This window comes from Pithys albifrons, chromosome 1 (assembly GCF_047495875.1).
Source record: "Pithys albifrons albifrons isolate INPA30051 chromosome 1, PitAlb_v1, whole genome shotgun sequence".
Taxonomy (NCBI): domain Eukaryota; kingdom Metazoa; phylum Chordata; class Aves; order Passeriformes; family Thamnophilidae; genus Pithys; species Pithys albifrons.
Genome location: NC_092458.1, coordinates 84266877 through 84284640, shown reverse-complemented (window position 1 = coordinate 84284640; position 17764 = coordinate 84266877). Strand labels below are relative to the sequence as shown.

Here is a 17764-nt window from a genome sequence, read left to right as displayed (position 1 = left end):
CCGGCGGTGCCACCTGTGTTTGGCCCCAGCGGTGACACCCGGACTGGTCCCCGGCGGTGTTCCCCGTGTTTGCCCCAGCCCGACGGTGCCACCGAGTCTGCCTTCTGCAGTGTTCCCCGTGCTTGCCCCGGCCCGGCGGTGCCCCCCATGCTTGCCCCCCGGCTCTGCCCTCCCGCCGCCGCTCCCGCCCGGCCGCATGCGCGGTGCCGCCGGAGGGGGCGGCGCGCCCTGAGCGGTGCCGGTGCCGCTGCCGGTGCCGGGTCGGCGCTCGCAGTCCGCGGGGACGTCGCGCACCGATCCCGCCGGTCCCGCGGGGACATCGGCTCGCCTCCCGTTCCCCGCGGGCGGCGGCGCAGGCCCGGCAGGCTGCGGGGAGAGAGAAGGCAGCTCCGTCCGCCCCGGGGCGGAGGGGCTGAGGGCGCGCTGAGCCCCCTGCCCGCGCCGCGCTTCTGCACCGCACCGAGAGACCTCCCTTCTCCTACCCCTGCCCTGGCAGGAAGCGGGATCGCCGTGCCCGCAGCCCTGCCCTTTGCTCCGCCAAGCCGGGGGTGAGTCAGGTGCTTCGCAGGTGGGGGCAGAAGCTGTCTCTGCGTCGGAGGGCAAGGGTGGGCATTTTGCCTCTCGCTCTTGCTTTCTTTTCCCCGCAGGTGGCGGGGCTGGACCTCCTGCGAGCCGTGGGGCCTGTGACGCCGCGGGCATGGCTGTGGGTGGGCTCGGGAGCTCCTTGCTGCTGATGTCCGGCGTGGTGGGCGCCGTGGCGCTGTGCCGAAGGCTGACCCGCCGCCGGCTGCGCTCCCGCCCGCGCCTCTTCGCCTTCCTCCTGGAGATGTTCAGCACCTTCCAGATATGTGCCTGCACGAACGAGCTGAGCCTGCTCGGCAACGTGGAGCCGAAGCCGCACACAGCACTCACCCTTACCTACGGCTTCACCGTCCTGCACGGCCTGACCCTGGCGGGCAGCACCTGCAATCCTTGCGGGACCCTGCAGCCCATGTGGGGCGGCGCGACCTCCCCCAGGATGGGGGGACTCAAGATCGCCGCGCAGTTCGTGGCTGCAGTGCTTGCCAGGGCGTTCATGCACTTTATCTGGAGTCTGGAGATGGCAGAGCCACATCTCGGCGCACTCTCGCAGGGCTGCAGCAGCCCCATGCAGACTACAGAGATGCAGGCGTTCTGCATAGAACTGCTCTTTTCTGTCGTGTTCCAGCTGGCAGTCCTGCGAGCAGAAAGCGTTACTCCCAAGTACAGAGTCCATTTGCTTGCTCTCCTCATCACCATGCTCGTGTATGCAGGTTAGTCTTTTTTTTTACCTCTCTTTTCCTGCAATACAGTTGTAATGGAAGGGGGTTATATTATTTTCTTAAGTGTTAAGATGCAAAATTCTTTTTCGTAGATTACAAAAACAATCAAGGAAAGTCTTCTACATATGGAGAGTTCATTTGGAGTTTATATAAAGTTCACGGATTTCAGACAGGTGGGGGGTTAAGAATGAGATGAGTTATGAATTGAAAATTATGTCAAATCTACAAGTAAAGATGGTTAGGTGTTAAAGTATCTCAGTGAAGGATAGTTTCATAATCCAACTATTTATACAGTGTGAGAGATTTCGTACTATGTGCTCTGATTTCGAAGTGGCATTGCGAGAGAGCGCTGCTGGTTGCATCAGGAAAAAGTGCTGATTGTGCAATAGCAGGGTACAGACTAGCAGGAGGAAGCTCTGCATTTAATAATGCATAATTCATATCAGTGCAGTTTATTTAACTACTTCCTTAAATCAGAAACAGGAATGGTTATTTATAGAATGCATAAAGAAATCATAAAGTAATACCTCATGAAACCAAATGTAAAGAAAGGAAAAAAATAGGTGTCTGTTGTTATTAGAGCCTCCTGTGTCTGTAATGCCGTGTGTGTCCTTATCCTTGCCTCTACCTGATGGTCACCTCGTGCTTCCCAGAGCTGGGACACTCACCTGTGCTTCCTCTCTGGGGCAGTGGGAGGGAACAGGGGAGGGGAGTCAGTCTGAACTTCTGCCAGATTCGATGCTCCCTTTTGTCCCCAGTGAAGTACCATGAGTTGTCAGGTCACCTGAGGACTGCCCAGCGGGGAGTCCTTCTGCTGGCAAGGAGATGCCATAGTTGGGATAGGTGAGAGAGGGCTACGGAACCTCTTGATTGTGCTACTACCCCTACCACACAAGAAGTTATCTAGGGAATCATCAAATGCTTTTATGAGAGAGGTTCTCTAACCTGCAAACATTCGTGGTGTCATTGAAATCGTGTCCAAAGGGTTTACCTGTATTATGCTATTTAACATAATAGCATCTAGAACAACGTACAGTCAAATTTTGAGATGTAGTAATGAAAAAATCTTTTCTCATTATTTTTAGCTGAAATTAGCTAATTCCTAAACGATAAAAGAAGTCCTTGGGGAATTTTGAGAATTAATTTAGCAGTTAACTACTTTCCAAAATTAACTTTTGAAGGCAGAAGCAAGGTGTCAGTGCATTTGAGGACATTAAATATATTTCTGAATTGCTCAATGAAAGTGTAGCCAAATATTATCCTCCCTCTTCTGTAAGCACAGAAATCTGGATTCCTGGATCTTAACATTCTTTTTCTGCTTAGAAAATTCTCATGTAAAATAATATGTCACATTGCCTCTCTCCCCTAGTTCATACACAATTCATTCCCAGTGTTGTTGGCCAGGCTCCTGTCTTTTCCTAGCAGGAGAAGGCTGTGTACCGTGTCCCCTTCCCTGTCACAAACTTGGGCTCGTTAAGACTATCCAGTGCAATTGGTCTGCATGTACTTCAGGGAAACTCAACCTGCTGCACCCAGGCCTCTTTCACTTGCACCTCCTGTCTGTATTGTGTGCAGAACACCTTGTGCTACCTGGACATTTTTCTTTGCATTTCTTTCAAGTCTACTATGGGTATTCCAGAGAGCAGATCCTAACCTAACTCTCTCATTTGCTCTGCTCCAAGCTTCCTAAGGTTTGCACTGTTGGCTCTATGCTCAGCTTCAAAAGGAAAGGTGAGAGGTGTTATCCTCCAGGGCACGAGGCCTGAGCCTGGTGTTTACTGTTCACTCCCAAGATGTGGATTGGAGCTTTTTGAAGTATAAACCCCAAGATTCCAACCACTGAGTTATTATACAACACGTGTGGGTGGGGGCAGGTTGCTGCTATTAACTTCTTATTGTGATGAAGTCACAGGTTTGCACTGTAACAGATCTCTTTTTCCAGTGGAAAGTTAACTCCTCGATTTTGAGGGCTGCTGATTGGGACCTTCTTCCCACAAGCATCCCACAACATGGAATTATGTAAGGCAATAGCAAAGGGCCTGGTAGGCAAGCCATGGACTATGTCTGGTGCATGTATCCTGTAAATCCTATGGATCTCGTGGTGTGTTCCATATCAGTGCTTCTTACACGCAGCTGGAAGAGTGGCTTGCAAATCAGGTGTCACAGAGTGGCCTCCAGCAGGCCAAGGTCTCATCTACAGGCTGTGAAGACTGACAGATGCATAACTAGGCTGGGCTGGATAATTCTCAGGAAAACTTCTACAACTCTTTGTTTACTATTTATACATTTAAATATATATATATATGTTTATATATGTATTTAGGGACCTTGAGTGCTTCTCTAAGACGAATGGATTTCTCTTGCACACCCAGCACCAAAGGGCAAGGCAACCAGCACAAATCTGGGCAAGGCAATGCTAATTTAGGCAAACTGGTAACACTCTTCCCCTTTTCTACAAAACTGTGTATGTATGGCCAGACTTGGCGAATGCAGATTTGGGCAGGGCTCTCCCCACGTGCCCTTCCAGCCTGCGCAGTGGATGTTTTAGGTGAGGCACAGCGTGCGCAGAACTGGCCCCACCGTTTCAGTCCTGAGGTCCATTTGCCACGGCCGAGCGAGCTTGGACAGTGACAGGGAAGTCCTCGGGACTGTCACAGCACCCGGTACTAACCGGGGCTGACCCTGCTGAGCATCCGAGATGTGACGGGATGGGATGGCAGGGAGGCATTGAACTGCCAGGGGACGGTCCCACTGAGACTGGAACTCAGGTCCTTGGGATTCAGAGTCTGGAGTAGTGTATGAATAATGATTTTTTAAAATTTTTAATTTGGCAGATAGAGTGTTCTGGCTAGGAACTCAGGTGCATTAAATTTACAAAATAAAATTCATGATAACGATTTCTCTTTATAATCTGTAAAAGACCGAGTCAATTGTGCCTTCAGGATCTGTGTCTGTTACAGTTATGAGTGAATCAGAAATGTTGGGAAAAAACATCTTGTACATAGTATATCATATTTCATTCCATGAATTATGCTCTACTATGAGCGTGAAAGCTGTATCCTGTAAGGGGAATGATTGCTGTCTAAGAAGGGACTATAAGAAGTAATACTTCTTACTCCAGTTTGGTTTGGTTTGGGTAAAATGTTGAAGGACAGCCACATCCCTGTGGCTCACACCCTTCCAAAGGTATTGATGCAGAGACAAGGCTCAAAAACATTAAATTGTAATTTTATGGTTGACTAAGTGATGAAGCTATTGGAAAAAACGCCCAAGTTTGGTAGGTCAGTGTTGTGTGTGCTGATACAAAGTACTTAGGGATGCCATGCAGTTTGCTCCAACAAATAACATCAGCTTATACAGTATTACCAAAATTACAGGCTGTTTCTGTAGTTTTTCTTATACTTTTTCATACTTAGAATATTTGGATTTTTTTTTATATTTAGTCTTACACAGAGCAAATTTTTATAGCAGTACGTAGTGTACACAAAGCTCCAGTACTGCTTCCCTCTCTACTAAATAGAAGGAGAAAAAGAACATTTTGCCTTTACATATTAAGGAAATGTTCAGTAGCTAAGGATGCAGATGATATACAAGATGATAAAGAATGTTTTTAGATATTTCCTTTGGGAAAGTAATTAATTAGGGGAAGAAAAAAATACACCTTTTGAGGTCTTGTTCATTTACAGGCAGTATTACAGTTAAGTCAGAATTATATGAAATTGGTTAGATTTTTCTGAACCGAACATACCAGGGTAAAAATTAAATACATATTTTTAATTCTGAGTTTCTTTCACCTTGATTTGCCTTGTAAAGGCAAAAAGGTAAAATTACTTTCTTACACATTGTGTGGAGCACACACATTACTTCCCCTTTTAAAGTTTTTATGTGTACCACATCAAAGAGGTTCCATTTCTTTTGCCATAAAATAATTTGTTTTTTCTGGTATACACACTGAGGTGCTTAATAAATAATTTTAAATAAGATTATAGTAGTGTCCCTGGCCTATGGTTGATATTCCACTAGTTGTCAAGAATGAATATTGAAGAAATACAGCAGTTAAAACTCTGTCTAATGTTTAATACTCAGCAACTGCATCCTGAGAGTGAAATTCTAGTTTCAACTGTATGTTTGTTGATCAAAAGCAGAAGCAGTGAATTCATAAATAGATTAAAGCAAAGTAATTTACTGTAGCTGGGCTTCCTGGCAACCATGGATGTTGCTCATAGGCCATTGTGCAGAATAACAGACTGCACAGCAAACCTGAGTTGCTCTTGAGAACAATTGTAAAACCACAGTAAACTGAGCAGGTAAACAAATATTAAAATTTCCCTCAACTGGAGTAACAGTAAAAGAAATAATAAGGAGAATATAGGAAGAAATAAAGGAGAAGAGAATGACAAAGACCTTATTAAAACTTCAGGTAAATGATTGCATGTATATAGCAAATGAGGGTTGCAGCAGCACAGTCTTTGTACAAAGGATAAGTTCAAAACTCACACTGGCTTATTTGGGGGAAATCAAAAGTAAGCTTTAAGGAATTAAATAGACACAATTGTATTTTGTGGGAATATATTAATAGATGAAAGAGATATTGGGTGGTTAGTAACTGATAGCACAGAAATACAGATAATTTTGCTATGAGTAAATGCTATTCTGCAGGATTGCAATGAGAAGTACAATGTATGTCACAATTACACACACTTAGCTCCAGGTTCATCTGCAGTGTAATTACAGTTTAGTCCCCACAGTGTGAAGTGTTTGGATTCAGTTTTTTAGGAAATGTTGGGCAACTTCATTTACAGCTGAAATCAGAGTCAGGGAAAGATGCTTGGCTTCCTGTTATAAGACAGTGCAGTGGCATTTGCTTTTATTTTCCTCAGACAGCATAGAGAATGATTTTAAAGCTGTTAAACCATATGATAACATTCTATACATTGATATTAGTGTTCTCATAGGAAAGTATAGAGGTCAGCAGCTTAGGAAAAACAGTGCTTGACAAATTTCCTCTATTATCCTGCACCTGTGTTTCCTGTGACTGGGGACGTAATGAAGGCTCAGTACTTGTTTACTAATATTTGTGCAATTTCTGCCTCTTCTGAAAGTCAGTTAGTAAAACAGCTTCCGGTTTTATCAATGGAAACATTGAGCATTAGCCAAACCTATCTCTTCAAATAATATTTGTTAGAAAGAGATAAAGGAGGTTACAGCCTACCTTTCAGATGTTTTAAAGCCTTTTAGGAAACAGTTAAACTGTTAACCATGTCAGCTAGTAAATAAACTCTTCTGAAGTTATCTGTTCAAATAGTTTCTGCTAATTTATTTTATTGCAGGGTGTATATTTCTTGTAGTGTTTTGTATGTGCACTTCAATATTAATTTAAGAAAGATGGTTTGATTTCATGTTGTTTACATCTTTTTGCAGGTGGAAATCTCACAGGAGCAATATTTAACCCAGCACTGGCTTTTTCATTACATGCAGATTGTTTCTATGACAAATTTTTGAGTTACTCACTAGTATATTGGATAGCACCAGCCTTAGGTAAGTTCTTAATACTTTATGCGTTTGAGAAAGTGTTATTTAGTACGTGGTTCAAAAATCAGGAAATAGGTAGTACTCTTGTTTTCAGCTTTAAATAAAATCCAGAAAATAGTAAGTTATAATGTATGTGTAAAAGTCATTCAGAATCATGGTTTCATTTTGCAAATGCAGGCTGTGTATTTTAAACTTCTTCAGTGTTCCATGCAGAGTACCTTGTGCCACTGCTTTGTGAATCATAGAACGGTTTGGATCGGGAGGGACCTTTAAAGATCACCCAGTCTGACCCCCTTGCAGTGGGCAGGAACATCTTCAATCAGATCAGGTTGCTCAGAGCCCCCTCCGACCTGGCCCCGAATGTTTCCAGGGATGGGATACCCACCACCTCTCTGGGCAACCTGTGGCAGTATTTCCCCTCCTCATTGTGAAAAACTTCTTCCTTACATCTAGTCTCAATCTGCCCAGTTTTAGTTTAAAACCATTACTCCCTGTCCCATGAACCCATGAAGCATCTAACACTGTTTTAAATGCCAGTTTTATTCACAAAATAATACCTCCTGTTCTGATCAGTTTATTTTCAGAAACAACCATATTATGCTGTAAAATTTAGTTCAGATGCCATGGTCAAAGTCTAAGTACTTTTGGGATAGTTTGAGCAAGAAAATGTACCTACAAAAGAACCACAATAGCACAATTGTAGATGGAAGAAGTTTGATGTTTAGGTTGGGGTTAACCAATTAGTTCCAACACCTGTTTACTCTGGAGCTTGATACAAACAACTGCTTGTTGTTTGGGACTTTGTGCCTTGGTATTAAAGTCCAGCCTGTTTGAGGGATCACACTAACCAGAGGCCCACTTGTAGCTTCCAGCAGAATATTAAACAGCAGAAGAGGCTACATGAAAGTAAATATTAGTCTGATTAACTTCAAAAAGAGAAACATACCCATTAGCACTGTGCTGGTTTAAAGGTAAACCAGCAGGAGAAACAAACTCAACACAAAAGAGATTGTAAGTCAGAGCTACAATTTAATAACAATATTACAATAAATGCAATGGCACAAAGAGAAAATGGTTTTAACCCACAAAACCCAGTATGACCCAGCACCTTGGGGTACAAACGCCACGTGGCTCCTCTAAGTCCAAAGTAAAAGGAAGCGAGAAACCTGTTGATGCAGATGATGCTCCCAGTCTAGTTGAGAGTGTTGGTCACAGTCTGGTTGAAAGGGATGGTCTCCTCCTCTCGAGGTCCTGTTCCTCCTCTGGATCCGACCAGTGGTTCCCCAAGGTCTTCAAACCCCAAGATTATGTACCCTCAGGTCCAGGTGGGAGCACCCAGTCCCTCCCCCAGGGCGGGGAGTCACACAATGGGTGATCTGACTGTGAGTCATGGGGTATTTTGGAATTGTTGATGGCCCACTGGCAGACACGACCCCTCAGGGTGCCAACAACTTCCTGGAGGGGAGTTATCACAGCTCTTATCTCACAGGTGTCTTTCACACCCAGCTCACACCCTGAGAAGTCTGGTGTGCCCTGGGCTTTTGAAAATGGTCCATTGTTCTTGGGAAATGAATAGAGGGGGTAGAATACATAGCTTTGGTCTCCCCCACACAGTGATAAACTAGTCCGACCTGCTGAACTAGGACAAGCAGGCAGTCTCTGTCTTGTTTTGTGACAATATTCAAGAACATGGGGATGATAAATAAAAAAAAAACCCACCCACAGGTATTTGGACAAGTGCATTAAATATGCTTTCTCAATTACTACTTTTATAATACCAAATATTTCTTTCTCTCCCTGGTTTCTAAACTTTGCAGTTCCCATTCTGTGTTTTTCCCCCAGTCACTGCTGGAAATAATCTTTTATTTTAGGAATGTTAGCAACTAGATTTTTTCTAACTTAAATTATGGCTTTAATTTGGAAGCTGTTGGTCTTAACTTCTAGTTGTGTGCAGATGAAAATGCTCCATGTGATACTTCATGCTGTTTGTTTACAGTTAGTCCCTACAAATCTTGAGCTTTCCACTTAGAGGGTATATAAAGAAGCAGTCTGCTAATCCTAAATTCTTTCATGACTGTTAATCCTATTAGAAGGTGCAACAGTGATCAAGGCACAACAGGATGTGAAATGTACACAGGAAACATAACAAAGGACTCCCATTATAACAAACAACTTCCTTTTCTGAAGGTCACGTCTGGCCATGTTCTACTTGCCTTGACTCTCAGTCAGAATGAAGACAGAAGTTTTAGCAGAAGTAAAATTTACTTTAATACCATTTTGTTAAATTAGATCTTCAAGCAGGGTGACTGAACAGTAGAGTAAGCTTGGTAACTTTTCAGTTAGTCATTAGTGAAATGTCTCAGGCAAAGCTGATTGGTATCACTTGGGTCCTGACAGAACACATACAATTTCTAACAGTTCAGCTTTAGCTGTCCTGGTGTATTAACTGATTTCAACCTGATAACCATTTGGAGATTTTCCAGGTTGTCAGTATATTTTGGCAAGTGAACTAAAGAAGCAGGAGGCACTCTGAAACCCCACGTTCTGCTTATTTGCCAAGATGTGTCCTGCAGAACAGCTTTGCAGAAAGCCTCCAGGTGCTTTTGACGTAAGAAAATCAGCTGGTGTGAACTCAAATGGACCCTTGACTTGAGGAATTTTGAACGTGATTAGGGAGTAATGTTACATTTCTATGAAAATTCATAAACAGGGGTTTGTCATTAGTTAACATCTAGAAAACACTTAGGAATGTATTGAATGCTGTCTCCTAATTTAAGAGGGAAAGGAAGTCCAGACTGAGCAGTTGTAAAGGTGTGGATACACAGGACACTTGTGCAATGTCACTCCTGTACTACTCTGTGTTGGTGAGGCCACACCTTGAGTGTTGTGTTCAGTTCTGGGCCCCTCAGTTCAGGAAAGATATTGAGGGGCTGGAGCGGGTCCAGAGAAGAGCAACAAGGATGGTGAAGGGACTGGAGCACAAGCCCTATGGGAAGAGGCTGAGGGAGCTGGGGTTGTTTAGCCTGGAGAAGAGGAGGCTCAGAGGTGACCTCATCACTGTCTAGAACTTCCTGAAGGGAAGTTCTAGCCAGGTGGGGGCTGGTCTCTTCTCCCAGGCACTCAGCAATAGGACAAGGGGGCACAGGCTCAAGCTCTGCCAGGGGAAATTCAAGTTGGAGATCAGAAAACAATTCTTTCCAGAGACAGTAATCAGGCATTGGAATGGGCTGCCCAGAGAGGGGGTGGATTCCCCATCCCTGGAGGTTTTTAAGCTGAGATTGGCTGTGGCACTGAGTGCCATGATCTGGTAAAGGGACTGGAGTTGGACCAAGGGTTGGACTTGATGATCTCGGAGGTCTTTTCCAACCCACTTGATTCTATGATTCTATGATCATTTAGTTACAGATCCCGGTCCGTGGATCACCTGAAGTGCTGAGTAGTCTGTTGGTGACAGCGAATGTCTCATTAAAAAGCAAGGATGCTTCATGGATACATGGAGACCTTAACTTACAAACCAAGAGTTGTGAACAAATGTAATGTCTGAGGTGTGAGTCTAGAGGAGATGCTGCATTTGATAACTGAGGTGATGACAATGGGAGTGCAGATCTATAAATCTAACATGAAGTGAATTTTTTCTGAAAATAAGAAAATAATAGGAATAGAATCTTTTCTTCCACAGTTGGACCAAATGATCAAGTGTCTAGGAAAATGGCCTGTTCTGATGACAAATAGAATTCTTGTGAAAAGAACCTCTAAGCAGAGTCACAAAAGTAGATGATGAGGGAAGAGATATCTTACATTTACTTGTAAAAATTACTTTCAGAATCCACATGTCAGCAGAAATACAGGTGTTTCTACAAACCGATAAAGCTGTAGTGATATCCTAATTTGATGTCTTACTTTTCACAGCATCAGCATCTTAGATGGTTCAATTACTTTGTTCTTCCTTTGGGGAATTCTTCTATGAGTCTATGAGCTTTTTTTGTGATTTTCTGTACTAACTACCACATGCAGAACCATGGACTAGCATACCATGAAACATCAAATTGGCAGGGCAAAGTGGAGTATGTTCTCATTTATGGCCACAGCAAAAACCCACGAGGCCAAGGAAACGGAGGGTGTTCATTATGTAACAGGGACCCTGATCTGGCTGTAACTGAGTCAATTTCAAAACAATTTTCTTTGCAAGAACACTTGGAACAAAAGGAAGATTGATTATCACCTTCACTGGAGGAAGAGCAAGTGGTGGTTCTCTTTTAGGATAAACAAACAAACTGGTGGTTTATGGTCTTTCAGGAATATAATCTTGGGACTGTAGTTAATTACTTATTTTTCAAAATGGCTTCACTGACATTTTGGTGAAGTGATTCTCTTGTAGCTTTGAACAGCTAATTCCTGTAATAAGAATAAATGTCAGCAAGTGTGTATCACTTAGCACAGGCAGGCTCAAGTTCTGCACTGTGGACATAGACACAGTAAGTACCAGTGGAACAAAGACAGTTTCTGTTTTACTGCCAAAAGAATTCACGTTACTTGTCCAGGCATTATAGGATGGGGACTGAGCTAATTCTGCTCCTTCCGTACCAGGGAAATGGCAGCTATGAATGGAAGCGTTGGTGACAAGATAGTCATGAGGTCAAAAAATGAGATGGTCTTTCCTGGACAGGTGCCAGCTTAGCATATCATAGAATCGTATTGTGGGATGGTTTGGCTTGGAAGGGACCTTAAAGACCATCAGGTTCCTCCCACTGTGGGCAGGGACACCTTCCCCTTGACCCAAGGTGCTCAAAGCCCCATCCAGCCTGGTCTGTCATCCTGGTAGGTTCCTAACACTATAAAACCAGAACCAAGGCCCACTTTAGATCAGTTTTACTAGAAAGACTAATACTGTTCCTTAGTTGATCAGGAGAGAAAGTAAGTGTCACAAAAGGTGCTTAGCAGCAGAGGTAAATGGAGGAGGTAAGCAAGGGAGAAGATATTTACAGGCTTTCAGCAAGCTGAGAACACTGAGGCATGGAACTTGGCAAAGAAACAATAATGCCAAGTCTGTGTGCAGTACCAAAGCAGAGTTTCAACAACTAGAAGTCTCCTACTCCCAGACCCTTGTCCCCCTAGGGGTTTTCAGCTCTGTAGAAATCATCTAACAGAGCAAAATTCGTATGCAGTGAGGAAATGCAATCTATGAAGTTTCTAGAAAACTGTCAGTAATTAAATACTAAAGGGCCAGTGAGTGGGAATCCTCTCAAGAGCTCAGGGTCCAGAAAGAGACTGGGAAGGTAAATAGCAGAGCTGTTCAGACTTTGGAGTTCAAAACAAAATTCTGCTTGTGTAGAGAATTGCTAAGTTAGTAGGAATTCCCCTGGAAGCTCCCATAAATGAGAAAAGTATACTATGGAAAGGTGATTTTCAAAACAGCTCTCTGAGAACTCAGTTATAGATTTAGATATGCAGGAGGAATCTGTCACCTAGACTAGGAATTTTGACAGAAAGCCTTTCCCTACTGGCTAGTCAAAGAGCTTCCCTGTGAACAAAGGAGAGTGTGTAAGAAGTCAGACAGGGACAGGCAGCAAAGAAGGAGTGTAAGAGCTTTGCACAGGCACCTAGAAACTAAATCAGGAAGGTCAGAGCTCATCTAGAACTAAGACTAAGGACATGCAGAGTTACAACTATACTAATCACAAAAAAAGTCCAGAGAAAATTCAGGTCCATTGGTGGAGGAGGGAGACAACCTAGTGATGGATGGCATGGAAAAGGCTGAGGTACTGCATGTCTTTAACTACTGAGTCTTCCCAAGAAAAAGTTGCTTCCAAACCTCTGTGTAAATAAGTAAGGTTTAGGAAAGGAGGCAATAAATAGCAAGGGAGCAACAGGGTGGGAATAACATGGATAAGCTCAATGATTGCAAATCCATTGACTCTACTGGGAATCACCTAGAAATGCAGGTAGAGTTTGTCGATGTTAGGATTGTCTTTCATTTATGAGAAGTTACAGCAGTTGGAGGAGGTTCCTGCCAATGGAAATGTGGTAACACCATGCCTGCTTTTAAGGAGGAGAGAAGCTAGGGAACTATAAGCTAGCTTCTCACCTCAATCAGTGGGAAGGTGGTGGAGTACCTTGTCTTGAAATCCCCTTTCCAGCCATGTAAACAACACAAAATTAATCACAGGAACAGTCAGCGCAGTTTTAGTGAGGTTAATCAACATGAGCCAACAGTGTGCCCAGGTGGCCAAGAAGGCCAATGGGATCCTGTCCTGTATCAAAAATAGCATGGCCAGCAGGACCAGGGCAGTGATCCTTCCCCTGTACTCTGCATTGGTGAGGCCACACCTTGAGTGTTGTGTTCAGTTCTGGGCCCCTCAGTTCAGGAAAGATATTGAGGGGCTGGAGCGGGTCCAGAGAAGAGCAACGAGGCTGGTGAAGGGACTGGAGCACAAGTCCTATGGGGAGAGGCTGAGGGAGCTGGGGTTGTTTAGCCTGGAGAAGAGGAGGCTCAGAGGTGACCTCATCACTGTCTACAACTACCTGAAGGGAAGTTCCAGCCAGGTGGGGGTTGGTCTCTTCTCCCAGGCACTCAGCAACAGGAGAAGGCGGCACAGGCTCAAGCTCTGCCAGGGGAAATTGAAGTTGGAGATCAGAAAACAATTCTTTCCAGAAAGAGTAATCAGGCATTGGAATGGCCTGCCCAGAGAGGGGGTGGATTCCTCATCCCTGGGGGATTTTAAACTGAGCTTGGCTGTGGTACTGAGTGCCATGATCTGGTAAAGGGACTGGAGTTGGACCAAGGGTTGGACTTGATGATCTCAGAGGTCTTTTCCAACCCAATCGATTCTATGATTTTATAATCCATGCTGGACCAGCCTTGTTGCCTTCCATGATGAATGCATGTGGGAATGATGGGGGAGAAGGGATGTAATATACCTTCACATTAGGAAGGCTCTTGTTACCATCTCCCACAGGATTCTTGGTCCAAAGTCAAAGAAGTGGAGCCACATGAAAAGACTGATGGAATAAAAAGAGGCTAAACCACTGACGTCAAAATGTAACAATCAATGGTTTGACACCTGGCTGAGGGCCAATAACATGCAGAGTATGCTGGTGTCAGTACTGGGAGTTCAGGAGTTCATATTCCTCAGTACATTTAACAGTGACCTGAATTAAAGTTCATTCACAATGATTTGTTGTCTGCAAGAAAGACAGAGCACATGATTTAGCAAATTGGGATCACCATGGGACTTCATCACCTCCTTCTCTGTGCTTGAGAGGTGGCACCTGGAATGTGGCTGTCTGGAGCCCCCAGTTCAAGAGCAACGTGGACAAAACAGGATACAGTCAGTGGAGAACTAACAATAGGGTAAAGGGCCTAGACAGAGTACCTGATATGTGAAGGGGATGGTGAGGGAAACAGACTTGTTTAGGCTGCAAAAATAAGATGAAAGTGTGTTTTAAGAACAGTCAACCATTATGTCAAGAGCAGTTACAAGGACAACAGAGATTACCTGTTCTTGTTGGCAACAAGTAACAGCAAGCACCCCAAATGTGCGCATGGGAAATTCAGGTTAGTCTCCAAGAAAGACTTCAGGAGGGTGCAGCAACTTTGGAACTAGTTATCTGGAGAAGTGCTACAGTGCATGGAGGGTTTAGGGACTCAGGTTTTAGGGAAAGCCTCCCTGACCCATCTAGCAGAGGCAAAGTCCTGCACCAAGTAGGAGACCGGACTAGAGAGAATCCCTATCCCTTCCAATAAACTTTTTTTTTGTGATCTAAGAAGCTTCATAAAATGCAAGCTATGGGTGGGCAACACTGTCAACTGGGATCATCTTAATTTCTGAAAGAGAATATACTGGGGTTTTTTTCCCAGGAGGCAAAAACTCGTCATAATAAACTGTATTTGGATGCCCTTTGGCCTCAGTGGTCCTCATGGGTCCCTTCCAGGTTGTGACAGTGTACAATTCTCGTGAAGATACTACAGTCTCTAACTTCACTATTTTTTCTGCTTCAGAATAAACCCTAAATCAGAATATATATATATGGCCACACTTTGCGAACGCAGATTTGGGCAGGGCTCTCCCCACGTGCCCTTCCAGCCTGCGCAGGGGATTTTTTAGGTGAGGCACAGCGTGCACAGAACTGGCCCCACCGTTTCAGTCCTGAGGTCCATTTCCCACAGCCGAGCGAGCTTGGACAGTGACAGGGAAGTCCTCGGGACTGTCACAGCACCTGGTACTAACCAGGGCTGACCCTGCTGAGCATCCGAGATCTGATGGGATGGGATGGCAGGGAGGCATTGAACTGCCAGGGGACAGTCCCACTGAGACTCGAATCCCAAATCAGAATGATCTTCAAAAATACACCTGCTACTCTATAGCAAATTGGCAGTGCCTAAAAATGATCAGCAGCGTGATTGGGCAGCACCAAAACAGACACTGCTGATAAACTGAGAGGTGGAGGTTAAGCTGTTGGTTCAGTCATTTATACATCCAGCTACAAAGAAAGGAGCCCTGATAGAGGAATAGGAAGGTGCACGTTTGTGATTCACCCAGTCAAACTGCTCTGCCTTTAGCTTGGCTCATGGAGAACAGAGTTGAAACATTAAATATATTAAGAAAAACAAGATTATTAAGTCATAAGGACCACTTGCTGATCAGGTAAAGCTTTCTTTGGGAAAAAAAGTTGTGTTTGGAAGAAGTGCTGACTGCCTCTAACCCTTTGGACAGGCAATTCCATTTTTCTGCAGTCCCCACTGTATTGTGTGTTACACACTCAAATACTTGAACGTGTGTTTATTTTCAGTACCAGTGTTCTGCTCAAACACATTTAAATAAAGGTCCTTTCTGTAATTTCTCATTTCAGGTACAATACTTGTGGCTTTTATATGGGATGAAATCTTTCATCAGATATCCTGAGACATCAAATCCTGAAATCCGGCAGGACTACATGAAAAAGTATTTTCAACATCTTCAGACATAAACCTTTCAGAGAACTGTAGACACAGACTTCCATGCCACCTCTCAGCTGCATTTTCAGATTTCATGTTTGAAACATTAACTTATCACTTTGTATTCAGATACTAGTTTGGTAAATGTGTACTGGGATTCTGGGAATACCTGCCACCATTTTCAGTTAAGCCATATGAATGTAAAGGACTGTTAAGACACTGAAACTTTGTCACTTTAGCCATAAGTGCCATTTGCTGACCTTTATTACAACAGCATGCAAAACTAATTTTAGAGAAATAGCCAGTCCTTTCAAGGTTTGAATTCATTGGACTTCTTCCCATAAAAGGCACCTGCAAAAAACAGGAGCTGAAGATTTCTTATACTGACATCATCATATTCCTACTTGCCCTGTATGTACTTCTGAGGGGAGGAAAGGCCACATTACTCCCTAGAAGAGTCTCCACAGCACTATCCTAGAGGCATCCCACACCAAAACTGAGTCTGTAGGACCAGCCTTGTTTTAGTAGTACCTGAGTGCAGGTAAGTAACCTCTCACTTCCTCTCAGGAAGGCTCTGCCCCATCCTGTCCCACTGTAGACTGTTGAATGTTTACCTTGGTTGGAAAAAGCAGTAATAAAGTACCATAACATTCTGTAGACACACACATAAAAGGGCTTTTTAGGCAACTTCCCCTCCTTTGTCTCAGAGATTACTGCTGCCTCTTCACACAGACACAGTATACAGGGAGGAGTCATGCAGTGCTCAATCTGTCCTTGATTTTATGTAGCTCTTGCCAATTTAAAAAAAAAATAAATGAATCTGCAACATAGGAGAATAGATAACAGAGGAACTACAGGAAAAATACAAACTGGCACAAACATGCCCTTTATAGTCTCAGCTGAGGCAAACACTACTGAGAGGTACCACCCTTGGAAGTTCTGTTTCTGGCATGAGATTTCTTCTTACAGAAGCAGCTTAATTTTAAACTATGCCAAAATGCATTTTTCAAATTTAGGAGTAAATTCAGTTATAGTTACTAGGTGTAGAAGGAGAGATGGGTAACAAGTTCTACAAAGATCTCAGTAGCATGCCCCCCAGCTCAGCATCCAAGTCACCTTACAAACCATTTCTAAGAGAAAGGGAATCAGATGGGGGTTTTTCACAAGAAAATTATGAACCAAGTATTTAACAGCTACTATTGCCAGCTATCTTTTTTGTAAGAGTTCAGGAAGTAAATATTTTCATGTAATTTATAACTTGTTGCAATAAAATGTCTTTTCATTTTAATTTCCAAGGTACCTTTAGATTATATTGCAAAATGAAATCAACGGTTTGAATGTGCTTTACATACAAGAGTCCTATCCATGACCCTGTATTCAGTCATTAAAATAATAATAATGATAAATTAGCCCGCTAATACATTGAACTAGATAACTGGGTTATGACAGGCCTACTAATGGAAGTTGTCTTTGGTAAAACTCTTCTGGCAAGGGCCGCACACCAGCACACTGGGCCTGGTAAGAGGTGATCCTCTGAAAAAATACTTACTTAGATACCATGTTCTGCTTGTAAAACATGCTCGGGGTAAAGGTGGGAGGGGGGGTGTCTACCTTCCCTTTCCTGCTTTTTATCCCTTTTACCTATTTTTAAAGTGTTCCACATATTACAGATTTCCCCCCCACTTTTCAGTCTCATGGAAACAAACCTTTCATAATTTACATGATCTGATGTCTCCTCTGAGCCCGTGGAGCCCACAGGGTAAAGGTCTCAAACCTCAGAGAGCATATCAAACAGACAGGACAAAGAGAAAGCAGACCTACAAACCTACAGGGCAGCCAGTATTTGTTTGATTAGAGGCCCTTCTTCCATGTAATTTCTGAAGGCTTGCAAAAGGTAAAGTCCTTGACGTGAAGAGGTCGGAACAGATCTGACTTCTCCATGCCTACATTGTTTCTTTTGGCACAACATACAGTTTAAAAAGAAGTTGGTCCAGAT

At 43.7% G+C, this 17764-nt stretch overlaps 1 protein-coding gene across 2 annotated transcripts; it reads left to right on the top strand.

The window, feature by feature from the left end:
• Window positions 1-223: 223 nt before the first annotated feature.
• AQP11 (aquaporin 11) lies at window positions 224-17695 on the top strand. 2 transcript variants are annotated; one of them, XM_071557009.1, is made up of 4 exons: window positions 224-548; window positions 648-1292; window positions 6723-6839; window positions 15684-17695. In XM_071557009.1, the coding sequence occupies exons 2-4, from the start codon at window positions 698-700 to the stop codon at window positions 15734-15736; spliced, it is 765 nt and encodes a 254-aa protein (XP_071413110.1). In that variant the 5' UTR covers window positions 224-548; window positions 648-697; the 3' UTR covers window positions 15737-17695. The 2 variants fall into 2 exon arrangements, with proteins under 2 accessions (XP_071413110.1, XP_071413118.1); XM_071557017.1 differs by lacking the exon at window positions 224-548 and having other exon boundaries at window positions 587-1292.
• Window positions 17696-17764: the final 69 nt, after the last annotated feature.